Source organism: Zootoca vivipara, chromosome 5, assembly GCF_965207765.1.
Source record: "Zootoca vivipara chromosome 5, rZooViv2.hap1.1, whole genome shotgun sequence".
Lineage (NCBI taxonomy): Eukaryota > Metazoa > Chordata > Lepidosauria > Squamata > Lacertidae > Zootoca > Zootoca vivipara.
Window position 1 is genome coordinate 83,296,864 of NC_142588.1, and position 27,623 is coordinate 83,324,486.

Sequence of the window (27,623 nt, forward strand, 5' to 3'; positions counted from 1 at the left end):
TGCAATGGGTTGGAGGATTGGTGGAATGGGTTGGAGGGTTGGAGGATTGGTGGAAAGAAGCACTAGTTAATTGTGTGCCCTCCTCAACTGGGTTTTCACCATTCAACTGGAACCACTCAGGTTACTGGCAGAAACATTATTTCCCTAGAGATTGTTCTAAGACGGGGGGGAAGTTGTTTTCAGAGCAGTCTAGGCGCTCCTTTACTATTCTAACCCTCCTTTACTAGTCTTAAAATGTTGTTTGTGCTTGCCTTCACCCTTTCATTGCCAGTTTCAGATAACGGGGAAGCTCGGTAGATTTGAAGGGGAACATTTCCATTGATTCTTTTTCCAAGGTTCATTTTCACTGATGACCGCCTTCAGGCTGCCTCTCCTAATATCCCCCTGCAAATTATACAAATGTCTTCTCGGAAGTAGCACAGCGTGATCACCATCTGTGGACCTAGCCCCCAGCAGGTTCACACCAACGATATGCAAATGGGAGAGTAACAAATAATATATGCAGGTTAGCTGGGTCCCTCAAGCCTGGATTGCAGACATTATGTGTGCAGTCCTTCGGGCTGATGGCATTGTACGTTGCTGTTCTATAAAGCAAGTTTCTAAAGTACACATCTTATGTCTTTGCTCTTAAAGTGGTGCAGCACTAAACTCAGAAGATGATCTGTGAATTGCTTGAAAATAAATTATTATTATTATTATTATTATACTATATAAGTATATTTTTAAGATTATGTAATGCCTAAGGATAACACCCATGTTGGAGCAATAAAGCTGAGAAATGTTTACATCACCTTCAGGCATTGAAAAGAAAAGAAAAGAAATATTGGCAGTGTTACGTGGATTTCTTGTAGATAAGCAATGTTCCCCCCTCAAAAATTTCAAACATGCTAGAATTACATTTTGCTTCTTGGATTCTCACAACCCTTTAACATAAAGACTTATTTTCATATTTTTAAAAACATTTTTATTGGTTTTTACACCTATTTTCCAGCATATCATCCTTTTAAACATCATTTCAAAGTCTTTGGCTATCACAGCCTAAGACTTCCTTCAACCCCAACTGATGGTTTTCTAAAATCCTTTCTAATTATGCATTTTGTTACTACAGTTATTGCTATAAATTCAAATCTTAATACCTATCCTTAATTCTTTTCACAATACTTTATATATTACTCCTTACAAAACCTCTTTTAACCCTACAAGCGATGTCAATTGGTTACAGTTTAGGAAAGTCTGGTCCTGCTGGTTCCGAATTTTCCCAGTTAATCTCGCCATCCCAGCATACTTCATCAATTTCTCTTGCCACTCTTCTTTAGTTGGCATTTCTTCTTACTTCCACCTTTGGGCTAACAATATCCTTGCTGCAGTTGTCACATATAAAAACAATTTTTTATCATTCATATGAATTTCTGTACCCACAATACCCAATAGAAGGGCTTCTGGTTTTTTAACAAATTTATATTTCAACATTTTTTTTCAATTCATTATAAATCATTTCCCAGAAGTCCTTCACTTTCTTACATTCCCACCAGATATGGTAAAAGTACCCTCCTTTTCTTTACATTTCCAACATTTGTTATCTGTTTTGTACATTTTTGCTAACTTCACTGGTGTTATATACCACCTGTACATCATATTCATAATGTTTACTTTCATATTTATTTTTAGCCCCTTTATCATTATTCTTCCAACATCTCTTCCTTATATGACTCAAGACAGTTTGGCAAGCATCCAGCGTTGAAACGGTTGCCCCCTTACTCCTGGTCTGAAACCGGGTACTCAAAAGGGAAACATAACACACATACCATTTTATGTTTTTGTCTTTTCTGCTCTTTCAGGCGGGGCGGCCATTTTGTGTTGATACCTAAGCCCCATGGCAGCCATATTGTGACCGGCGCCCACAGCATTTTCTCAAAATTTCAGATAGGTGCACTGGCCTAAAGCGGTAGGCAGCCTCTGCTGTTGCGCAAGCCTGTACTACTGCGTTGGAATGATTGGCCTGTCAAAAGTGATGCCTTTCAAAGCAATTAAAACAGAACATAGTCCTATACAAGATAAATAAAAAGGGGCATTTTCCTACCATAACTGCTTACAGACAGATAGATACCCAGTCATTCATTTCTCTCTCATGGCAAGCCAGTGTGGTGTAGTGGTTAAGAGTGGTAGACTTGTAATCTGGGGAACCGGGTTCGCATCTCGGTGACCTTGGGCTAGTCACATTTCTTTGAAGTCTCTCAGCTCCACTCACCTCACAGGGTGTCTGTTGGGGGGGAACAAAATAAGAAAATTCCTTCAGTAGCACCTTAAAGACCAACTAAGTTTATATTTTGGTATGAGCTTTCGTGTGCATGCACACTTCTTCAGATACACTAGAAACAGAAGTGTCAGACCCTATATATATACAGAGGGTGGTGGGTGTTGTGGGGGAGAAAGGGAAAGGAGTTTGTTACCCACTTTGAGACTCCTTCAGGTAGTGATAAAGCGGGATATCAAATCCAAACTCCTCTTCTTCTTCAAGCCCTCCCAAGGCAGCTCACAAAATAGCTAAAATCATAAAATTCATCCAAACATAACATGAAAAGCACAATATTTGCTAAAACACCAAAGCCTCACAGGGTATAACCCCCAGCAGAAGTTTGAAGCACTACAGATACTAAATTAGCAGCTGAAAACCGAGGCATGAAAGACTGAGGCGGGTTAAATGCAAAGCTTTGAAGGAGTAGTTTAAAAAATCAGGTTAAAAATAGGTTTTTAGGGGTGTTTGAAAACCAGCCCATACCATGCCTGCCTAGGCAAGGATTCCATAGGCATTTCACAAAATGTAGGAAGGTCAGTAGAAGGAGGGGGCTTGGATATAAGGACTCAAGGGGTCCTTAGGGTATCCTAAGTTGTTCAAGGCTTTTTATATTGTTTTCCAGAAAGAGTAAGAAAATTGAGCAAGGTATCCAAGGGCAAGAGAACATGCACACACAAGGAGCATTAAAAATGCACAGTCCATGGGTATGGATTCTTCAGGATTTTTCACATTCCACCGTAAGTTGGCAGCTTGAGCTGTTAACAAATAAGGGCAGTCCAGAAGCACAAAATTCATAGCAATGTATGTGCTCTCGTGAAAGAGGAGGAGAAGGTAGCCATGCACAAAATAATAGTGCCTTTTAGTGCTGGGAAATGTAATATTCCCTCAATCCAGAGGTAATGTTGAGAGAGGGCGTTTGGGCAGTACATCGCCAAACGGATAGAAGCCACACATTTTATCGTACAAGCACTGGAAAGGCTTTCCGTTTGCGCTCTCCATTTGCCACTGCTTTTTTGAGGGAACCTGTTTACAGCCAAGGCTCTCTCTGGGTAAATTGGCAGAGCGTGTCGCTGCTTACAACCCGGGGGTGGGTGGCAGGCCTGATGATTTCACCTCAGTGGCTGTTACTTGCTTCTTTGCACACTTGCCACCGTGCTTAGAGCGACGGTGCTCGAGTTTGTGTGAATGGAGGAGAGGCAAAAAGGCCTTCCTGCAAAATAGACGCAAAGACTGAAAACACTTGTTCCCAGTTAAAAGGGACCGAAACTTTTGACTGCCTCCCAGAGCAACTGCGTAACGAAAAGGCCGAGCTGTAAGAAAGCGGACCATGAGCTAAAATTTCTGTGTAATAAATAGGAAGCATGCAGCCACATGCTCTTTTTTTTACTACTTATTTAAGCAGAAGCTGCGAGCAAGGGATCGTGTTTAGCTTTGATGTACTGTACCGAAGTCTGAGGTGCTTCGGTACATCTTCTCCCTGCTTCCACCGCCACCCTGTCTTGTTTGCAGATCACTCAAGCACATTTATCGCTGGGGTTATTTTGCTGTTAGCCTTCGCAGCGTGGATATAAAAACGGCAACAGCACTTTAAATGTGAAGTAATACCACAATAAACAGCAAACAGTACAATTAACATCACTGAACTGTTACAGCATTCCCAAGGCCGATTGCATGAAGCTCACAACACCAGCTCTTCCTTCCTGTCGCTCATGCCGTAATTATTTTGTCGGTCTTTAAAAGAGCCACGAGGCTCCCTTGTCTGTTTTGCTGCAAAATACCTCAAGGAATGTCACGAGAGGCATTATTTGTCAAAAAAGCAGATCTGAATTTGGTAGAGGAACGTGCATATCTTGATTACAGTACCAGCTTGCTCTTGCCCATTGATTAAGATATTCTGTCTTAAGATATTGATCAGAGCTGCAATTGTTAGTGACGTATCTCTCTTGAATAGGTGTTTGTCTGGCAATCAACTGCAACTCTGAGCGAGATAATAACACTTCCTCTTCAAGAACCGTTTTGTTATATAAGTGCCCCCTTTCTAGTTTTTACGAGTGTTATTTTTTGCCTTGGGTATTGAGCGTAGGCTCCACGTGTATCCTTTCGCCAGGAGTGATGGCCAGTATTGATCCCAGCTCTGATCCTCTGCTGCTGGTGGTCATGTGTGTGTTTTTTGCCTCTTTAATGCAAACATCTCTCCCTCTGCTTTGTTTGGCTGCTTTGAGGAAAAGTCAGAAATGAGAGGAATTAGTTTTATACAGCGCTGCTGATATGCAAAGTTTTAAAAGGCGTTAAGTTAATAAGTCATGCAACATTTCTCTGCAGTGGAAATTAGGACGGGGGGGGGGGTTGTATTAAGATGTTGGTAGTCACACCATGCAGGGCTTGTGCAGGATGAAGAGCTGGGTATCTTGTGTGTACAGAAAGAGAGAGCATGCTTCTAGTCTTTAAGGCTGCTTTCTTTCAGACCTATCTCAATATTGTCTGCTCTGACTGGTAGTGTCGCTCCAGGGTTTAAGCCAGAACTCTGTCCCTGTGCTAACTGGAGGTGCCAGGGTTGAGTCGTGGACCCTGTGCATGAAAAGCAGATGTTCTGACACGGAGCTGCAGATTCTATAGGGATTCAATTTTATATAATTTCAGGCACAATCATTGCAAACTTGTTGCATAATACAGACATAGGGTGCATTGAAGGGGGGGGGGAGTGAGCAAAGCAAATTGACCCTGTTTGCTTTTCCAAATGGATGCAAGCTACTTGCAAAGCAGTTGTCCTGAGATGACACAAAGCAATGGCACATGGGTGAGGGGAGGAAGGGCGATCACCTGCCTCTTTCTCACTTTGCACCTGCCTGCGGCACAAAAACAAAGAGGACTAGCTTTAAAGGAAACAAGCCCCCCTGGTGGTTGCAGAGGGGCGGGGAGCTCTCTTGGCAAATTTGCGTAGAAGTGGATGGGGTTTTGGCACTTTCCCATGCATGCAGATGGCGCTGCAAGGTTTGTTTTGTTGCTGTAATTGCCTGATGATCATGCTTTTAGCGTGCGACAGCGAGGGCGTGTGGCGGTGCAGTTGGCAGGCACGATTTCAGACGTAAACAGACCGAATGAAGAAGACAAGCTTGGTGCTGTACTTTTCCTGAGCCTAGTAGCCATTCTCAGCTATGCCTTTCCCCCTATCAGCCGACATGGGGGTCGAAAACCAAGCAAGAGTCGTGCAAGACAGCAGGTGACCTTTTCTATCGCCAAAGCTCCAACAAAGCAGGAGTGGAGGGCAGGGGGTGATGAGGAATGGTGCAAAAATGGTCTAGCACAATCAGTAATATGGTGATCGTGCTGGTCAGCACAACAGAAATCCCACACGATTGAGCCATGATGGAGCGCAGATCACAAGGGCTGGCTGAGCACCAAAGCATGGGCAGTATGTGTTAGTGTTGCCCTAAGGCGCAACGACCCCCAAAGAGGAGGGCAGAGGAGATCACAGTCTCTTTGCTCTTCCCTGATAGGTTCACTGGTCTTCCAAACCTGGATTTGTGGTTTAACTTTCTCTAGACTAACCATGAGTTATAAAGGTTTGTCTGAGAGAGCCCAGGAACCACAAGCCTGTGCTCGAACGGTGGGCTAAGCCAAACCATGGTTTAGCACAACAGCAGAACAACTGACAAGCTGGAACGTGTCCAGAGGAGGGCAACCAAAATGGCCAAAGGCCTGGAAACGATGCCTTATGAGGAACGGCTTAGGGAGCTGGGTATGTTTACCCTGGAGAAGAGAAGGTTAAGGGGTGATATGATAGCAATGTTCAAATATATAAAAGGATGTCATATAGAGGAGGGAGAAAGGTTGTTTTCTGCTGCTACAGAGAAGCGGACACGGAGCAATGGATTCAAACCTCAAGAAAGAAGATTCCACCTAAACATTAGGAAGAACTTCCTGACAGTAAGAACTGTTTGGCAGTGGAATTTGCTACCAAGGAGTGTGGTGGAGTCTCCTTCTTTGGAGGTCTTTAAGCAGAGGCTTGACAGGCATATGTCAATAATGCTTTGATGGTGTTTCCTGCTTGGCAGGGGGTTGGACTGGATGGCCCTTGTGGTCTCTTCCAACTCTATGATTCTATGAACTGGAGAAGAATGGTGGCTGCAATCTCCTCTCCCAGGGCTCGGAGAGTCTGGCCACAGTGATCCATTCACAGATGACCTCAAAGCTGGGGCTGTCGTGGAAGTTGTGGCTGGTGCAGAATGCAGTGGCACAGCTGTTGTGTGGTACAGCCTGTTGGGAACACCTTTGTTCAATCACTGGCTGCCTGTTTGCTACCAGGCCAGATTCAATATACTTATAATATTGACATGCACCTAGTAGCTTGGAACCAGAACTCCATGCCACAACGTTCTGTTGCATCTCCTGTTCAGCCGATAGAGTTCTTTACACCGAAGCAAATCTGAATCTCTGCGGTGTTGAAAAAAGGAAGCTGATAAGAGAAGGTGGCCATCCCCCCCCCCAAAGAGACTGTAGCTTTTAAATCCAGGGCTTAAGCAACAGGTGGCACGTCATAGCACTTCACTGTTAAAATTTAAAATATTGACTACTTGCTCCCTAAATTGTTGAAAAGTGGTTTGTTATTTACAAAGGTTGTTGCAAAATCCCTATTGGCTTTTTCTGCCACCTAAATCTGAACACCCCGTGCCAGGCATTTATGCAGATTCATATTTTCTCCCACTTAGTGATTCATATTCACTGAGTCATAGCTTCCCTGTGTTTCATTAGCCTGTATTGGTGAAATCTCAGTAGCAATCTTAATAATGATACCAGTAAATGCACCCGAGAGAAACTTTTTTACATTGTTTTCCTACCTGTCTTGTGTACATAGGAGGGCAACTCTACTCACCTGCAACTCTTTGGGTGGAAGGAGTAATTCATCAATTGCTATCTAAAAAATGAATAATGCCTGCTATGATACATGTATTGTGTGTGTCAAGTGCACATTTACTCCCTGTTTGTCATTATGGCAATTATGTGTGGTTTGCAAATGCAGATTACTGATCATTTCATTGCAACATTATCTGACAAATACATACGGCAGTGAATGGGACCTGGGGTTGGGGGAATTATTTAACCCTCCTTTTTTGAGTCCCCCATAGGTCATGCTGTCTGGTATAACTTGTGGCTGGCTCTCATTGCAGCATTGCACATGAACGGACAGAGATTTTGTTCCAAGCTCTGCCAATGCATGATTACCCTCACAGGACAACAATCGCCCTTCCATCTGACAGGAAAACCCTGAGTCAGCTTTTGACAACTCATATCCCATCTGTAATAAATGCCATGTCTAAGGAGTTTTCCACTACCCCTGCAGAAAGTCAGGTCTGATTGTTGGTCGCTGTGTGTAAGATAAATGACCGAAAAGCAACTTGTATTGATAAGGAGGGCTTGCCCCAAACATTGCTTTAACTGCTAAAAGCCTTTTGGGACATACATATCTTGTACATGCCCAAGATGAAATGCGTACAATCCCTGGGATGATGCTCCATGATCCAGCCACCCTGTGCCCAGTTTTGCCTCCTTCCCCTGTAATATGCAGTTGATAAAATGCAGGGTGCGGCTTTATACAGTTTGCTTGTTCGTATGCCTCACAACAGCAAAGTTGTCTGGGCATCTTGTTGTTGTTGTTTAGTCGTTTAGTCGTGTCCGACTCTTCGTGACCCCATGGACCAGAGCACGCCAGGCACTCCTGTCTTGCACTGCCTCCTGCAGTTTGGTCAAACTCATGTTCGTAGCTTCAAGAACACTGTCCAACCATCTTGTCCTCTGTCGTCCCCTTCTCCTTGTGCCCTGCATCTTTCCCAACATCAGGGTCTTTTCCAGGGAGTCTTCTCTTCTCATGAGGTGGCCAAAGTAATGGAGCCTCAGCTTTACGATCTGTCCTTCCAGTGAGCACTCAGGGCTGATTTCCTTCAGAATGGAGAGGTTTGATCTTCTTGCAGTCCATGGGACTCTCAAGAGTCTCCCCCAACACCATAATTCAAAAGCATCAATTCTTCGGCGATCAGCCTTCTTTATGGTCCAGCTCTCACTTCCATACATCACTACTGGGGAAACCATAGCTTTAACCATATGGACCTTTGTAGGCAAGGTGATGTCTCTGCTTTTTAAGATGCTGTCTAGGTTTGTCATTGCTTTTCTCCCAAGAAGCAGGCATCTTTTAATTTCATGACTGCTGTCACCATCTGCATCTTAGCGTCGTAATGAAAAAAACATTAAAATTAAATGTTTCATTTCAGTTCACTTACTTTGTGGTTTTTTAAGAATCATTCCTGTGCGTGCACATGTTTTTCGGCATACGAATGGGTTGCTGCTGCGGAGCCTCTGCGAGGAAGTAAAGCAGACATTTTATAAATAAATAACAGATGGATAAGTTGTGCAGCTTTCTACAAAGTATTATTTCCCATTTTTCAGCAGAGACCGGCCATCCTTCCTTGTCTCCTGTTTCACAGCATTTAGCCCCCCCAGTATTTGGGAATCGAAAGTTTCCGAGATACCTACGGTAGCTACCAGCCATTAAGTGTATGTGTGTGTGTGTGTGGACTTGATCCCTGAGCAACCTTTTTTTTTTTTTTTTGTCGTTTGTTCCCCAAAGGTGTACAAGGGAGATGAGACGACGTTCCAAATCTCAGGCCTTCAGACAAACACAGACTACCGATTCCGTGTGTGTGTTTGCCGCCGGTGCTTGGATACCTCACAAGAACTTAACGGACCTTTCAGCCCATCTGTTGCCTTTCTGCTCCAGCGGAGGGAGCTGATGCTCACCGGGGAAATGGGAAGGATAGATGACGCAAAGACGAAAAGTATGATGCCTTCGGATGAACAGTTTGCCGCCCTCCTAGTCCTCGGCTTTGCCAGCGTCTCCATCTTATTTGCCTTTATACTACAGTATTTGTTTATGAAGTAAAGATTCCCATTACAAAAGTATCATTTTAACTAATGCTACGCATTATCCACATGTTTTATTCAGATATTCCTCTTATTGTTATTATTATTTTTCTCCTTCTCTTTCCCCCGCCCCCAGTGGTGTTTTCCAATACATTTTATACATTTTTCCTGGATTAATGTGGGACGGGGTGGGCATAGGGATAAGCCCTATTTAGGAAATATTGGGAGTTTGGGTGTTCCTTTTCGAAACTCAGAAGACTAGGAATTGGTCAGAAATATCCAGGGCATATACCAAAAGCAAGTAGCCTGTTTTTGCCTTTTTTATTTTTATTTTTTTTAAAAAATAATCTATTCTGTATTTGTTACTTTGCTTTCAATGGATTCAGAAATGTAACCAATTTTGCCTTCACTTTCTTGGGGTTGTTTTTGTTTTGTTGGTTTGTTTGCTAACATCATTGCAGTCTTTTAAGTTGCAAGTTTTATTACATTAGAATAACTGCTTTCAGCTCTTCCGCATCTACAAGCCTTAATCACCAAGTATAGCATCGCGGTTAGAATGTGGCGTTCGGCAATACACAGTGTTGGACAAAAACAATGATGATTTAATCAACTTTGCATACAATGATATCCACTACATTTCTCTCCTCCCTCCTTTTTTCCCCCTTTCTTTCTACATGGTTTTTTTATTAAAAAAAAAATTAAACTCCGCTACATTATCAACTATATATTTAGCACATTTCAATCCAAATAATTTATCCTGCAACATGAAGTTCATTTAAAAATAATAATAATAATCTCCTTATTCCAGTTGTTTGCGCACTATGAGCTGCCTGCATAACAGATCTGATAACCAGATAGCTTTATAAGTGACAAAGCATTACAGTCCCTACCATTTCTTATTTTATTTTATAGCAGTAATTTTAAGAGGGCATTGTGCAATAGTTACTCCCGTGTCCAGCTGGTCTTTTTTTAAAAAAGAAAAAGAAAAAATAAAGCTGCTTTTAACTTGTTTGCCTTTGTATATACTCTTAATCCAATCACTAGATATATTCACCTTGATTTATATGTTTAGAACTGGCGAGAGAGAGCTTGCTGCCTTTGCTATTTATATTAAGTATTATTACCTTTTTGACGTTAAGTAATTGTTCAGTCAGCCACTTAAAGGGGGGAGGGGAGAGACGCCCATCTGTTGGGGAAACCTGGGAATGAGTCCTCCTCAGAGGCATAATTTGAATGCGAGGCATTGCAGAGCGCCATGCCCATAGCTGCCAAGTCTCCCGTATTCCCCGGCCGAAAAAACTGATTTTTTTGTTTTTGCCCAGTTTATTCTGGCGTGGCGGCCATTTTGGAACAGGGCAGAGCAGCATCAAAAGTCGCTTCTGAGCATGCTCTGCCCAGTTCCAAAATGGCGGCAGCGCTACTTCCGGTCTGCTACTTCCGGTCCAGTCCAGTCCCTTATTTCTCAGGCCGGAACTTGGCATGCCCTGCTCCTGCTCCTCCCAGGAAGCACCTGCCGCGACAAAACGCAGGGTGTGACTTCGGCGCATTGCAAGATGTCCTCTAGCCCCACTCAACTTCTCAAGGCTGCTGCTTCCTGGGCAATGTTTCGGGGCACACATATCACCCATGTTGCAGTAAGTAGGGAGGAACGGAAGAGGAGAAGGCAGGGCGGCCGCTAAGTTCAGTGTACATCCCGTAACATCTCAGTCCAGCCTTAAGCTTGCGCTCTTCCCACAGCAAATGTGACCCATTGCAAGAGCCAACGTCAAGGTTGTGTTTTTTTCTTGTCTTCCTTTCAGAACATTGTCTTTACATCGCTGGCCCAGATGGGCATGTTTATCCAATCCATCAAAATCCTTGATATATATACATATATATATATATATTAAGCATTTGAATCATTGGCTTATTTATACAATATCAATGTTGTCCAAGTGCCTCAGGGGATATTGATAGGCAGGAGGGGGGGAATGGATTCCAAGAGGGCGCAGCAGACACAGGCCAGGAACTTCCCCTTGTACCACAGCCCCAAGTCGCAACGGACTCAAGTTGTGTTTCTGCAGCGCTTGCACAGGGCAAACGCCTGCCTCACGACTCCTGGCTTGGCAGGGCAGCTGTTGGGAAGTTCCAACACTTTGCATATCCCTGCTTTTTTAAAAGAGAGGGGGGAAACACACATAAAAATAATCGTTTTGTATATTTTTGCTGTCTTTGGTTTGGCTTGGCTCGCCTGTCCTCTATGTTAGCTACAACACAAGTGTCCCTGTAGTAGCATATATTCCCATAACCAAAGTAATGGGGGAACCAACATTATTTTTGATCTAGGTTTATTTATACTATATACTGCATACAGTACTTTAAATGCCAATTACAGTGCAATCTTATTATTTATTGTAAAAAAATAAAATAAAAAGTGTACTTATGTACTAAATTTCCCCCGCCCCCTTCCTTTGTAGCATGTTATATTTTCAATTTTATTTTATTGTCAGTTTTTGTTTTATATAAGTGTAGGTCTACCCACATCAGCATTCCTAGGATTATTAACCTTCTTACACTTTTACTTGCGCATTTTGGGGGAATGGGAGTGTCTTAGTATATTAATTGCCAAAAATAATGAACCCCTCCCCTCCGATATGGGGTCTGATAAGCCAAGCAGCTTGCTGTGGAATGGCTTCGAAACTGAATTAATCTGTGGGGTTTTGTCTAGTATCAGAGCTTGTTGAATTATACGCTTGATCAACGACCGAAAAGTTTACATGTAGCCAAAGCTAAAGTGAAACGCAAAACATGACCATCTCTTGGAAGGATATTCTAAGGTTTGACGAATTATTCTTTGTGCCTCTCTAGATGTAGCAAACTAGTACAAAGGTTCTGTATCTTGTTATTGACTATCGTTAGTTTATAAATTTGCCTAGAAAACTAATGGTCTTGAGCTTAACTTGCCTCTTTTTCTCTTCCCCACTTCCTTTGGCCAAAGTCAATGGCTTGTCAGATGTTCCTTAGTGGTGTTTATATGTGTGCGTTTTAATTTAAATTTATTTCTTGTGTGGAATTTGGGTGACCACAAATATAAGTTCCAGACATGCTGTTTTGGTGAAATTTTGTCTCTTTAAGGGGAGGGGGAAGTGCCCCTTTTAGAAAAAGTTAGTTATGCATAAATTTCATTGAACTTAAGGGGAGAAGTGAGTCCTGGGATGTTGGGCTCTCATGGCTTCTAATGTCTAAGCAATGTATCGCCCTTGGTCTTCGCTGTAGCTAACTTTTCTCCGGAGTGGGGCCAGCTGGTTTTGAAAGCTGATGATTCAAAACGCCACAATTTTGTAGAGGTCCCTTCCCCCCCCCACTCTTCCTCTTCCACCACCCCCACCCCACAAAAAAAAAATCTGGTTCACTACAGCAAAAATCTCTCAACACCTTTAAAACTGAGTGGGAAACAAACTACTGTAAACTTTGTAAAGGCGCTCTAGAAATTGAGATTTATACATTTTGAGTGTTTAAAAATAAAAGATATGGAATTGTAGTTTTACATAAGGTTGAATAAATGTGCCGAGGAGGGAAGTCTGTAACACTTTATTATCGAGAAAGTATTTAAAATAATTTGTTACGTATTTTTATTGTAGTTTTGAAAATCAAATGTCTCTTCCTTAGCCCTCTCCCCTTCCACACACACACTGCCATGATCCATGAAATATCGTGCGATGACATGTATGGTTCTCTTTGCAAACACTGCCATTTATGCCATAGGGATTGACTAGAACTAACCTCTCTGATGCAGATGTAGAAGAAAAGTGTTGCAAATCCAAATCATTCCTGATTCTGCCTCCGTAAACAGCAGACTTGTTTCTGCTTATGGCTTTGTTATATTTCCTTATACTGTACGTCTATCCTGGCCCAAATCAGTCTCGGCTGTGTACAGGCAAGCTCCCCATTCCCAACCCTGTAGACTTTAAAGAAATTGTAAAAAAATTAAAAAATGCAAAGTTGGGAAAGTATTTTAAGAAACTATTTAAGAGGAAAAGAAACATTTTTATATTATCTGCCTTGTCCTTTATGAACTTGAAATGTTGTAGTTTTCTAATCCTGTTTTCGTCAGCGACAGTAAATCAGTATTCACTGTTATCATGGGGAAAGTGCCCTAAATTGAATGTTTCCGAACGTTATCCTTGCACAATTCTTTAAATTGAAAAAATAAATAAATAATAATAAAAGGGTTGGGGGGTTTTTTAGGTTGGTTTTTTTTTTACCTCACTAATAGGACATAAACATTCCAAGCTTTTCAACTCTTGAGAGAAATAATCCTAAGTTTTCTTGTATTGTAAATTTAACTATTTCATACGCATTGTATTAAAACTGCCATATCGATTTTAATGTATAGATTTTTGCAAATATTACGCTATGTATGTATCTGTATCTGTAGTGTATATGTAATATATTTATGCCCAATAAATGTTTTAATTCTTTATTGATAGCAAGATTCCTTTTTCTGTGGCTGGTTGACCACCGATAGCCTTATAAGTAGGTTGCAGTGGCAAACCTATGGGCCGCCGAGTCTATGGGGCTGTGGTCCAGTCCTGTTAATTTTGCTCAGCGGAGAACTTGATCCATCTCCTTTCCTTCCATTGCGTAAGTGTCAAGGTATTAAAAACTTGTCAACTGGAGCTTGGGGGGCTATTTGTAGCCTGTTTCCCACCTTCAGTCCTTAACATCTTCTACAGATTCAACAGAGTGTTGATTCCAATCTTCTCCCACGTGTAGCGAAAGACAGTAGGGGGCTGCTGTAGACCCTACATTGCATTCTTTACGTCAATATAGAGCAGGCAACAATGTGGAAATTGACTGCAAAGATAAGAAACCCATCGACCTCAGGCCTGGCTCCCTGGGAGGTAGCTTTCACAAGGAAACAACAGGGGGTGAATGCTTATGAGCAATCAAGGCCTTCTAAACAAACAGTCTGTTTTCAGGATCAAAGCTGGTTAGCAGCTTGAACATCACTGTCGCCTTAAAGAAGCAGGTTCTGAGGACACACGTCATTCTCAGAGCTGCAGTTGGGTGACCTTGTACCATTTAGTGTTGTATCTGGTGTAACTCTATGCAGGGGTGTACCTAGAGATTGGCTAGGTTCAGTGGTGTAGCGTTGGGGGGGGGCACAGAAGTGGTTGCCCCAGGCGGGAAATTGTTAGCGGGCACAAAATTTCGACACCCGGCGCTGCCTCAACACAGCTGTGCTCTTCTGTTGCTGGGCTGCAGTGTGGTGTAGTGGTTAAGAGCGGTAGACTTGTAATCTGGGGAACCGGGTTCGTGTCTCCGCTCCTCCACATGCAGCTGCTGGGTGACCTTGGGCTAGTCACACGTCTCTGAAGTCTCTCAGCCTCACTCACCTCACAGAGTGTTTGTTGTGGGGGAGGAAGGGAAAGGAGAATGTTAGCCGCTTTGAGACTCCTTCGGGTAGTGATAAAGCGGGATATCAAATCCAAACTACTACTACTACTCCTGGGTGACGCAGACACCTCTAGGCAGTTGAACAGGGCCGTCCCCGCCCTCACAGCACGGCTTCGTCACGCAGTGCCCCCCCCCTGCCGGCCCGGCGCCCTGGCGCCCTGCACCACCGGGACTACACCTAGAGCCGGGCCTGCAGTTGAACATACATTATATAATAATAATAATAATAATATAATAATAATAATAATAATAATAATAATTTATTATTTCTACCCTGCCCATCTGGCTGGGTTTCCCCAGCCACTCTAGGTGGCTTCCAAAAGAATATTAAAATACAAAAATCTATTAAACATTAAAAGCTTCCCTAAACAGGGCTGCCTTCAGATTTCATCTAAAAGTCTGGTAGTTGTTTTTCTCTTTGACATCTGATGGGAGGGCGTTCCACAGGGCGGGTGCTACTACCAAGAAGGCACTCTGCCTGGTTCCCTGTAACTTGGCTTCTTGCAACGAGGGAACTGCCAGAAGGCCCTCGGCGCTGGAACTCAGTATCCGGGCAGAACGATGGGGGTGGAGACGCTCCTTCAGGTATACTGGGTAGGGGTCAGCAAACCTTTTCAGCAGGGGGCTACTGTCCCTCAGACCATGTGGGGGGACGGACTATATTTTCAAAAATAGTATGAACAAATTCCTATGCCCCACAAATGACCCAGAGATGCTTTTTAAATAAAAGCACACATTCTACTCATGTAAAAACACCAGGCAGGCCCCACAAATAACCCAGAGATGCTTTTTAAATAAAAGGACACATTCTACTCATGTAAAAACATGCTGATTCCCGGACTGTCCGTGGGCCGGATTTAGAAGGCCTTAGTTTGAGGACCCCTGGTTTAGGGCTTTAAAGGTCAGCACCAACACTTTGAATTGTGCTCAGAAACGTACTGGGAGCCATTGTAGGTCTTTCAAGATTGGTGTTATGTGGTCTCGGCGGCCGCTCACAGTCACCAGTCTAGCTGCCGCATCCTGGATTAGTTGTAGTTTCCGGGTAGCTTTCAAAGGTCCCACATAAGAGCGCATTGCTGTAGTCCAAGCGAGAGATAACTAGAGAATGTACCACTCTGGCGAGACAGTCCGTGGGCAGGTAGGGTCTCAGCCTGCATACTCCGTCTGTTTCCCTCCCACCTCTCTGTGCGGCCCCGGGTGCTTGCAATCAATGCTACGCCACTGGCCTCCACCAAGGGTACAGGCCTGGGAGTGGGTCACAAAAATTGTGCCTCTCCACTCTGGCTCAGAGTGGGCTAGGAGCTCACTAGCCCATCCACATGCTCCCAGGGCTGCTGCTCCCCTGCTCAACGGATGGCGATGGCCCCAATGTAGCTCCTTGCCAAGACCACAAGGGAGCCTGGATACGATTCTGACTCTACTGACCCCAGCTTGCTTTATGCCAGCTTCTTGTGCCTAGGGTTGTTCCCCCAGAGTGGTCTGACTTAGTCCAGGCTGCTGCATTGTGCTGAAGAGGGACAGGCAGCCTCAGCCTGGCTGATAGGCTTTGCCGTGAGTAATGGAAGCCTCCACAGTGTGAAGGGAAGTTCTCTCTGGCTCATTAAGCCCTGCAACCTTGCTGAAATTGGCAGCAAGGAGAAGGATTGTAAAGGTAGGAACTTCAGCTGCAAAATGTGGAGGCAGGCGAAGTGTCGTCTCAGATGCTGTGCACTGCAATTACAAGGTTGCCTCCAGACTGTCCTGGTTTTGTGGGAGGGAATTCAGGTGCAGACCAGAAATTTAGGTTTGCGCAATTAATGAACTATTGTCGCCCTGGTACAACAAATCCACTTTTGTGTGTGTGTTTATTACTTGTAGTTAGGAAATTGATGGGGAAATGTGGTGGAAAGTGTGGGGCGAATGGATGATTAACAGAAAGATGTATAAACAGACCATAAGCAAATCGGGATGAATTCCCCCTGTCATATAACTGCCCTGCAAACACATCAGAACTCAGTAAAGACCAGACATTGTCTAACCTCCCCATAAGCAAAGCAGGATGAATGTGCAATAAATAGGTCGTAGGGAAGAGCCAAAGGACTCTGGGGATGCAGGGACGAGCCATATGAAAAACAATTTGTCAAGTGAAAATGACCGTGACATTATTCATGGGATCAGTACGGATGGTGGCTAATGTTATGCTGGGGGAACGGAGCCTGCTGCACCAGCCAGCCTTACAAAGTGGCTCAGGGAGGGTGGCACGAGGTGGTCGCGACAGCCACGTGCCCTTCGATCCCAGCTTCGCAAATCGCTCCTGTGGTCCTACGTTTTGCTACAACAGCAGAACACCCATTTCTTCAAAGGCAAGTCAATCAATTTCCCATCCAAATCCCCCTTTAATTAATGCTCTTCCCATTAACCACCCAGCCAGGTATTTGGTTTATTTGTACCACATCCCAAATAAGTTCCTCTTCTGTTAATTTACACACACGCTGAGCCCATTCCAAATCAAATTCCACCCCTTCAAGAATTCCAGTAGGATTTTCTGCGCCCAGTTTACTGAAAGTGGTTTGATCCCTTCATCTTCTCTGAAGGAGAAGTACCTGGGCGGGGGGGGGGGGAGTACGAAAATTGCATCGTTTTTGGAGGAAGGGGGCTATTGCATGAGGTGGCCGAGTTGTTAGGTGGTGTAAGAACATAGGGAGGTGCTGTCCACTGAGTCAGAGCTCTGGTCTATCTAACTCAATATTGTTCACACTGAGTGTCAGAAGCTTTCCGGGGATTTTGATAAAGGTTAGGACAAGCAACAAAAGTTGAAATAGCAGAATTAGTGGCAGGATTAAAGCAGACTCGTCATCCCCACACAAACAGTTTCAAATGTCTGAGGGGCCTTGATTTTGTTTCCCCTTTGGAGATATTTGAAAAGCAATGTTTTGTAGTAACAGGTGAAGGCAAGTTTTTAGCAAGTTAAAGCCACATATAAAAAAAATTCATTCAGTAGCACCTTAAAGACCAACTAACTTTTTGTTTTGGTATGAGCTTTCGTGTGCATGCACACTTCATCAGATACACTGAAACAGAAGTAACCAGACCCTTATGTATATTCAGAGGGTGGGAGGGTGGGGGTGATGGGAATGGGTGATGGGCTGATAGGAGTGGTAAACCTGTTGATGACTGTTAACGACTGTTAATGACTGCAATTGGTCTTGCGGGGGGGGGGGGGAAGCAAGGGCTGAGGTGCTAAGGAAAGCTTGATTATGTATAATGAGAAAAGAATCCTATGTCTCTGTTCATTCCAGGTGGCTCCATGGTTTTAAGCTTGCTAATGAATTGCAATTCAGCAACCTCTCTTTCAGAAACTTTCCTTGCTCCCTGTGCCTCTGGGTAAATCTCTGGGAAGAATGGGAATGGTCTTGTCTGCATGAAAGGACTCTATGAATTGAACAGGTAATATAAATAAATAAAAGGAGGCAAGGTGTGCGGCATACAGCCCAGCTCAAAATAACTTGGGGCCGAGCCCCCATCTCAGGACATCCCCTAACAATGGCCAGCTTCTTTCTTATAACAAAGCGATGGCAGTGTTGCGTCACTGCAATAACGATGTGACAACAAGCTTTGCAACATGGAGCAAGCACTCTCTTGGTGCCCTGCCACTTGTCGTGCCTCAACAACACAAAGTTTGAGACCCATCCACTGACATCTTTCCAGCAGGCATCCTGTGACAAACTGTCAGGTGATATACCTGTTTGTGCGAGTCAGCCCTAAGCGTACATCACCAACATTTCCGTGTAATTTTTATTTTATTTTTCCTGAGCAGCAGCATTTGGCTATGATTAGGATGAATATTGCAAACCTGGCAATCCTATAGTGAACAAAAAAAGAGAGGGGGGAAGCTAAGGTTCTCACTGACCATTCTTTAAACATTCATTGCTGACATTCTGTTCACTCATATTGAAAGGCAGCAGCTCTCTAGAGTGTGTCAGCTATTGTATAGAAAGGAGCTGCATCGTTTTGAAATGTGTGTGTGTGTGTGTAAGAATTGAATGGAGACACTTTTTGGAGCTGTCAGTTGTAGCATTCATAGGAACAGGGCTGTCCTGAGACTTTAATGTTAACATCCTCTCCCTGCTGCTGAATCGTGGATATCCTATGCTTGTCAACTCTTGGCAAGATCTCATTCATTCTCCCACTCTCACAGGTGCCCCACTCACCTGTAAGAGTCCATATTGCATCCCCTTCAATCCACAACACTCAGAGAACGTCTAGGTCCACACATCCCTCCCCGCCCCCTTGCATACAGATGTTCCCAGACCCAGAGCCTGGAAAGCTAACTTCAAAAAGAAATGAGTTCTGGTTCAGCTTCAACATGTCTAAAAAGGGATTCCAGTTCAGGCTCGTCCATTTACAAAATGAACTAGCTTAGTTCACAGTCAGTTCACAGCTCGATTGAAGTTCACCCAAACGATCCTCAACAAAAAAAAAAACACCTTTCATCATTCAGAATGTTACAAACTACTGTGCTGATGCATAAAACATACTTAAGGTGGCTGCAAAAGCATCAAAACACAAAGTGGGATGTGAACGGTTTAATCAACTCCCCACAACAATTGCGATATTTAAGATTAAATGCCCAGAGAATTTAAAGAGTAAAAAAAAAAAAAACCATGTAAGAGTATGGACTTGAAGATGAGCTAGAAATAGTTCAATGTTCTTAATTCATGGTTGGTTCACTCAGCAATTATGGGAGCTTGCTTTCAGGTGCAATTTGGAGATTTCTGAACAAATTCGGTGAATCCAAACGAACTCATTCCAAACTCTGGAGGTGCCCCAGAGACACTGGATTCTGCATTCACATTCCCTGTCCTTAGCCAGTCACATGTGAGCATCCGCTGCCGCTTGGCAAATCAGTTGAGTGACGATCAATAGGCTTTGTTTGAAAGAGATGCAGGAGAAGAGAGTTCCCCTACCTTGGGCATGGCCCTGACATCTTTACGGGATCTTTGAAATGGGAACAGGAAATGAGCTCTGTGTATCCCTCTAGAATTTCCTTCATTGCTCTTCCTGGGCTCTCTGTAGCACCACACCCCATCCTGGCTCTGCCCAGCTCCTGCTGCTTGCCCCACCGTTTACCACAGCCCTATTAGCCCTATTAGCTCATGTCCTGCATCTTGTGGATGGCAAACAACCTTTCTTCCCAGTGATAGAGAATCACTGAAAATGGTAGAAAAGGTAGGAATTTTCTCTCTCTCTCTGCTGATGTTTATTATGCACAAAACTTATTTCCACAATACACTCTCCACTCCACAGAAAGCTCCACATCGGAAGCTGCCTTCTACGGAGCCAGGTCATCGGTTCCATGTAGCTCCATATAGTCTACACTGACTGGCAGCAGCTCTCCAGGGTTCCAGACTAGATACGCTCCCAACCCTACTTGGAGATAAAGGGGGTTGAATTTGGGACCTTCTACATGCAAAGCAGATGGTTGACCAGGGAGCTCCTTTAACCTGAATATATTTCCCCTTCTATTGTGGCTTTAGGTGACGGCTAGGTCCAATCCGCGGCGTCATGTTTGTCTGACACTGGACTCTGCCCACACTGGAGATCCTGCCTCCTTCAACCCCAACAGCCTTTTCTTCCTGTGTGTCTTGATGCCGAAGAGCCTGTAAGCCGCCTTCCGGTATTTCTTGGACATGATGTTGTACAGGATTGGGTTGATGGCGGCACTTAGGTAGAAAAGGACAAACGACACCAAGTTGCAATATTGGCTGATGACAGCTATTTCCAGGGATCCGTCCTCAAAGGATTTGGAAAACAGGTAACGTCCGAGGTGGAAAGGCAACCAGCAAAGGATGAAAGCAAAGACCACCACCGCTAGAAGAGGAGGAGGAAGAAAGAAAGAGAAAACATACATGTCAGGGAGAAATGGAGATATCATATTATTTGCTAGCCTTTCTCCTTCCACCCTGCTGATTTACAGAGGTGGCGTAAGATATTACCGGTAGTGAAAGGTCCAGCTAGAAATATGGTGTTGGAAATCTGCTGGAAAGCAGGAAGAGGTGTAGTTTGCCTTAGAAAAGCAGCAGCTGGGAGGGGCTGCTTGACCCTTCCACACTTTCCTGGGCATCCATCTTCCCCTGCTACTTTTCCCTGCAACACCACAAACACCCTTCCACAGAACTTCACCCGAGGGCGCAAGACCCAAAACAGCAGGCTCCCCCACCCTGCTGACGATATATGACATCTGGGGTGGGTGGCTGTTCTAGTCCCACAACATCTGGGGAGCCACAGGTTCCCTGCCATAAAATAAGGTCTGGGCTGCAATCCGACGCACACTTCCCTGCAAATAAGACCCACTAAACACAGCCAGACGAACACCTGAGTCCATCCACATGCTGTTAATTGGATCCAAAGTTCATGGGGACTTGCATTTGCCTAGAAGCTTTGGATTAGGGAGTGTTACCTAAATTGCATGAGAAATATTCTGCCGTATATTCATTTCTCTCTTCAATGCTCAATTCTTTATAGCTAAGAAATGACTAGCAACAGCACTAAGACAGTGGGATTGTTGTCATTAGAGAAATGGGTTCTGCCCAGGTTTTCTTTTAAGCCCCAGAGTCAAAACATAACACACAAACCTCTCCTCCATCAAAGGTATTTACTGTATTTTCCCGTGTATAAGACACCCCCTATTTTGGGGGACTCAAAATTAAGAAAATGGGCAGAGATTGCCCCCATGTATAAGACTACCCCCTCCCTTTTTAACATTATTTTTAGTATATATATAGGAAAAAAACCCTAGTCTTATACACGGAAAAGTGCGGTAATCTCCTTGCAATCCTGAAAATCCCTCTGCCCAGTTCTTATGATGATAAATCATACAGAGTTTCCACAGTGCAATCCTCTGCATGTCTACTCGGAAGTAAATCCCTTGCAGCTCAATGGGGCTTACTCACAGTTCCAGAGAAGTGTGTCTAGTGTTACAGCCCTAATTGCCCAGATTTAATTTAACAGGACAAACATAGGCCGCTCTGTAGCAATTTATGGCAAGTAGCAGACATTAATAAAAATGAAGTCAGTTTAATTTCCTCTACGCAGAATCAAATGACTCTGCCAAGTGTGGGGGCATGACTGCAGTGATTATTAGGCTTTTCTCTAGACTGCCAACCTCTAACACTTCCCTGGGAGTAAAGTCTCAGTGAACTAAATGGTATTCGAAACCCCCATTGTTCTAGGCGCATTTTGCGACAAGGGATTTCATTAGTTTCTGAGCTCTGGGCACAGTACTGCCCCTAAGATTTCAGATTTAAACTGCAGAGTGGAAGGAAAGGAGGACCATTTTTCTGCCTCCAAATTTCCAGCTACACTCTGAAGGCTGGAGAAGAGACCCTCTGAATAATATTTGGGGGTGGGTGGGCAGGGGAAGGACTAGACCTGGTGAAGATGAACATAATCTTTTACCTGCAGTTCGTTCATTTTCAGCGTTGCATTCTTGTTATAAAAAAAAGTGTGCCCAGACATTCCATTGTGGCGCCCATAACCTAGGTTTAAGGTGCCATTCAGCTCCTAGCTTTCATATCTCAGTTTCTAACACTGGTTAGATCTGATTAGATATGCCTAGGATTACGCACTTTAAAAAACAACAGTTTGTGGAATGAATTCTGTAATGACAGTTGCCTGAGGTGACCGAATTTGTCAAGGGCCATGTATATTTATCACTTTTAATAGTAACTTTACATGTGTGGGGTGTTTTTGTTTAGAACAGCAAAAAAAGAAAAAAGGAAGCAAAATTGGAGCGGGTGCATTTTCTTGCGAGAAGTCCCACACAAATATATCCATGCGCAAACATAACATAAACACGTATTGATAAAGTTTGGTATAAGTAATTTCTGTGTTGGTAACTTGTGGGGGCCTGGATCCAGAGTTCTTTGGATTACGCTTATTTAAAATATTTATATGTGGCCTTTCAGAGGAGCTCTGCGTGCATTCATTACTGAATTTCTATGCATAAGTGCATCGGGCATGTGAAGCTGAGTCAGATCTCTCTGTCCTCCCAACTGTTCTGTCCTCCACTGTTCAAGTAGAAATTCACTACAAACTGAGTTAATGGTTTAACAGACTTGATTCTTGATGAAGCCTGGGAGCCCGCACAGAGTAGAAATAAACTTCGCCACCTAGGACACAACTCTGAGACAGCTCTCTCTGGGAGCTAGCCTCCAGGGACCTGAACATTTCTCATAAAGGGGCCACATGCCAGGCATTTAATTGATAATGCATGCATTACAATCACCTAAGAGAGCAGAAGGACGCAGGAAGAGCCTTCTGGACCAGGCCAGGATTCATATTCCCACTTGCCCATGAAATGCACTTAGTGATATTGGACCAGTCATTGCTTCTCTACCTAACCTACCTCACAGGGTTGTTGTGAGGGGGGACGGCGATGTACACCACCTTGAGATCCTTGGAGAATATTGGGATATGAATGCAATAACAAAAATAAAAGGTGTAGTCGACTTAACCAGCTGATGCTGATGATAGGTGACGGGTGACTGGGAGTGGCCGCCGAGGCCATATAACACTGGTCCTGAAAGACCTACATTGGCTCCCAGTACATTTCCGAGCACAATTCAAAGTGTTGGTGCTGACCTTTAAAGCCCTAAACGGCCTCGGTCCTGTATGCCTGAAGGAGCGTCTCCACCCCCACCGTTCAGCCCAGACACAGAGGTCCAATTCCAAGGGCCTTCTGGCGGCTCCCTCACTGCGAGGTTACAGAGAACCAGGCAGAGGGCCTTCTCAGTAGTGGCACCCACCCCGTGGAATGCCCTCCCATCAGATGTCAAGGAAATAAACAACTGAAGGCAAAGTATTTAATGTTTGATGTTTTATCGTGTTTTTAATATTCTGTTGGGAGTCGCCCTGAGCGGCTGGGGAAGCCCAGCCAGATGGGTAGGTTATTGTTGTTGTTGTTGTTGTTGTTGTTGTTGTTGTTGGCAGTCCTTGCCACAGAGGCCACCTGGGCCTCCAATGATAAAAAATGGTTCCAAGAATAACCTCAAATGCCAAGGTGAATTAAAAACTACAAATAAGAACTGTCCAGTGGTTAACTTTGGAAGGAAGGAAGGAAGGAAGGAAGGAAGGAAGGAAGGAAGGAAGGAAGGAAGGAAGGAAGGAAGGAAGGAAGGAAGGAAGGAAGGAAGGAAAGAAGGAAGGGATAAAATGTCATTGCCTTGAAGATTTCCTGAAGATTTTCAGGAAAGGAAGTCATATGGACCTCCTTACTTGGTCCCAAGAGGTCCCATCAGTATTGGCACTCTGCCGGCTCCTGAAGACACATTGATCCCACTGAATATCAGTTGCAGTAGAAGCATAGCATGGATGGGCCATTGCCCATTGTGACGGAGGATAAATCTCTAATCTGTTGGAGCAGTATGTATGAGGGAGGCTCAGCTCAAACAGTGACTGGCTCACAGCACCTAGAGAACGCCACAACTGATCAGGGATGTGCACCCAGGTCTTCACTAGCAAAGTAGACATTGATGCTTTAGCACAGTGCTAGAACCTTGGGGTTCACGACCCAGCATCCCCAGGTAGGGATGGGAGGGACTTCCTGTCCAAAACCTCAGAGAGCTGGTGTCAGTCAGTGTAGACGGTAGATTCCTTTGCTACCAAGGAGTGTGGTGGAGTCTCCTTCTTTGGAGGTCTTTAAGCAGAGGCTTGACAGACATATGTCAAGAATGCTTTGATGGTGTTTCCTGCTCGGCAGGGGGTTGGACTGGATGGCCCTTGTGGTCTCTTCCAACTCTATGATTCTATGATTCCTTTGTTCTTCAAGTCCAACAATCTATCCAATACAACTGAGGTGCCCAGCATGGTGTCCTCCAGATATTGTTGGACTGCAACTCCCATCTTCTCCCCCCCATTGGCCATGGCTGATGGGGCTGATGGGAGTTGGAGTCCAGCAAACATCTGGAACTCACACTGGCTACTTCTGCTTGCTTTACCTGCTGTGGGATGCCATGCACTTTGAATTTTACCACAACGCCACTGGTATTGCCCACATGTGCCGCTTCTGGGCTTCCCTGAAGCATCCAGTCGTGAATCTGATAGACCTTTGATCAGAATCCAGTGGGGATCCTTTCACCTACTTATTATGCCTGGGAGTGGTGAGAGAAATCTACACTGCTCAGAGGCTATGATCATAATCAATAATAGCATTTTCATACACTCAGGAGCTTCAGTCCTAGTTTTGCTCCTTCATTTGAGTACAAATTGACGTACAGATGGAGATGACCCATGCATTCTATGCCGTTTGCACTGAGCTTGCAAGCACACACCTGAACATGTGTGCACATGCAGGCTCCTGTAAAGCTCCATTTTCCAAGGGACCAGACCATGCACATGGGAGCCTGTGTGTGCTCAGTTTTGCATGTGTTGGTTCTGTGCAAACTCTACCCCTTGAATGCATGGAAAGATGTCCTACCAATCTGCCCTTTTGCATGTGCTCATGCGACCCAGAGCAGGAACCTCGTTCCTTTTGCAACACAACAGATGCCTGCTATTTGCACTTTCCAGAAACCATTGAAGATTTTTTTGTTGTTGTTCTGACAAGCCTTCCCAGCTGGATGAGCGAGACTCTGCCATGGATGTCTAATGGATTTTTCATTTTTTTTAAAAAAAAAAAAATCTGCTGCTATTTTCTACATTGTCTTAAAGTGTTTTAGCTGCTTTTGCTGCATTCTAACCATTGCATCGAGATGCATGTGGAAGGCAATTAAAATATAAACACAATAATTCCAACTTAGTCATACTCATAGTAAACGGAAGATACATTTGCACCATCTGTTCAAAGCGCTATGATACCACCTTAAAAAGTCATAGCTACCCCGCAAAGAATTCTGGGAGCTGTAGTTTGCTAAGGGTGCTGAGAGTTGTTAGGAGACCCCCTGTTCCCCTTGCAGAGCTACAGTTCCCAGAGTTCCCTGGGAAGAGGGATTGCTAAACCACTCTGGGAATTGTAGCTCTGGGGGGAAACAGGGGTCTCCTAACAGCTCTCAGCACCCTGAACAAACTACATCCCCCCGCCCCCAAAAAACCTTTGACTATTAGGAATCACAGTGCTTTAAATGTGCAGTGTGAAATCAACGGACTTAAGTTACCATGAGTGTGACTGATGCTAGATATCACCCCTTGTAGCTGTTCCAAAATTTCACATCTCGGGTCTACAGCAGCAGGGTTTCCCAAACCTCCTTCCCCAGCTAGGACTACAACTCCCATTATCCCTAGCTAGCAGGACCAGGGGTGATGGGAATCATAGTCCTAGCTGGAGACCCAAGTTTGGGAAACTCTGGTCTACTGGGACACACCATGTCAGAAACAGAATCAAATTACCCTTACCTAGCATTTTCACTGTCTGCCTGTTGTACTTGTCCCGGATGGATGTCTTGGGCCCGATGTCCTTCCTCTTCCTCCTCCAGAGCTTCCTCACGATGAGGCTGTAGAGGACGGTCAGGCAGAATACGGGCAGGAAGAAGAAGACACTCGAGGTCCACACCATGATGGTCAGCAGCCCCGACTGGATCGCGTACTCAGTGGCCCGGCACTCGTTGGTGTCCGACGGGTTGGTCCCGTTCTCGTGCTCGACCCCGACCAAGACAAAGATGGGCCCAGCGCTGGCGAAGGATACGGCCCAGAGCACCAGGATGACCAGCTTGACTTTGCCCTTGGTTACGACCACCTTTGCCCACAGCGGGAAGCAGACGGCCAAATACCTCTCCACGCTCAGAGCCGTGATGTTGAGGATGGTGGAGTAAGTGCAGCTCTCGCTGACAAACTGGAAGAGCTTGCACAGGAGGTCGCCGAGGTTCCAGGGCCGGTACTGCCAGAGGCGGAAGAGGTCCAGGGGCATGCAGAGAAAGATCAGGAGGTCCGAGAAAGCCATGCTCGACAGGTACAGGTTGGTGGTGGTCCGCATGTCCCGGAACCTCGAGACCACCAGCATCGTCATCACGTTGCCCAGGATCCCGACCACAAAAAGAAGCACGCAGGTGACAGTGACGCTGGTGAGGAGAGGCGCGGGGAAGAGGTGCAGAGGGTACTCGGGCAACGTGTCGTTGTCGCTGACGTAATCCATCGCAACCTGCAGGCTGCTCTCGTTGTACATCCCCAGGGGTTCTCGCCGGGGCACAGGCTGGGGCAGTGGGGCGGTCTGAAAAGGCTACATCAGCTGCTGCTCATGCCCGAAGCGGAACAAGGCAATTGTGGTGGTGGCAGCGACAAATGGCACGGGAGGTGCTGTATGGAAACAAACCAATAAGCTGGTTAGGAGGAGGCCTGGATCTAAGGGCTTAAGTCCCAGGGAGAAAGGTGCTGGTTGGAGCTTCGTGATGGACTTCAGCAAAGGAAGCCATTGCCAGGTGTGCTGGGTGGGCTTTTCCTTGTTTGAGATCTTCGAGCAGAGGCTGGACAGCTGTCCATCGGTGATGCTCTAAGCCAGGCACCCCAGACTTCGGCCCTCCAGATGTTTTGGACTACAATTCCCATCATCCCTGACCGCTGGTCCTGTTAGCTAGGGATCATGGGAGTTGTAGGCCAAAACATCTGGAGGGCCACAGTTTGGGGGTGCCTGCTCTAAGCTCTGGTTTCCCTACACTTAACAGGGGGTTAGGCAAGTTGACCTACAAAGGCCTCTATAACAACCCAAACCAGATGAGCAAGGCTTTCAGGAGCAGAGGTATGGGAGTCAGAAGAGAGCCTGAATCTGAGATAAAAGCTAAATTCCAAACTTCAGGTGCCTTTCCATTGAGGCCACACAACCGATAAGTGAACTCATGTGGAATAGCAGTCGCCCTCGATTCCTGATGGGCAGACAGTCAGAATTAACTATAATCACATGTGCCTTAATTCACTTGATTGCTCTACACCTGGCGATGGCTATTGTGTGAAAGTGAGAATGGACTCGTTTGAAAAGCACTGATGGTCATAATAAGGACAAGACGGA

General features: G+C 44.8%; 2 protein-coding genes across 3 annotated transcripts in view; one reads left to right on the plus strand and one right to left on the minus strand.

The window, feature by feature from the left end:
- The window catches only part of FNDC3B (fibronectin type III domain containing 3B), a 258,662-nt gene extending 248,440 nt beyond the window's left edge, over positions 1–10,222 (plus strand). For both annotated transcript variants that reach the window (XM_035132789.3, XM_060274365.2), the window contains exon 26: positions 8,919–10,222. In XM_035132789.3, coding sequence (XP_034988680.1) covers positions 8,919–9,230 — 312 coding nt within the window. In that variant the 3' untranslated portion in view covers positions 9,231–10,222. The remainder of the gene's footprint in view (positions 1–8,918) is intronic.
- A 9,091-nt stretch (positions 10,223–19,313) lies between these two features.
- Positions 19,314–27,252, minus strand: GHSR (growth hormone secretagogue receptor). The gene is made up of 2 exons (XM_088669901.1): positions 26,021–27,252; positions 19,314–20,500 (listed from the first exon to the last, which is right to left on the minus strand). The coding sequence occupies exons 1-2, from the start codon at positions 26,784–26,786 to the stop codon at positions 20,193–20,195; spliced, it is 1,074 nt and encodes a 357-aa protein (XP_088526027.1). The 5' UTR covers positions 26,787–27,252; the 3' UTR covers positions 19,314–20,192.
- Between the last annotated feature and the right edge of the window lie 371 nt (positions 27,253–27,623).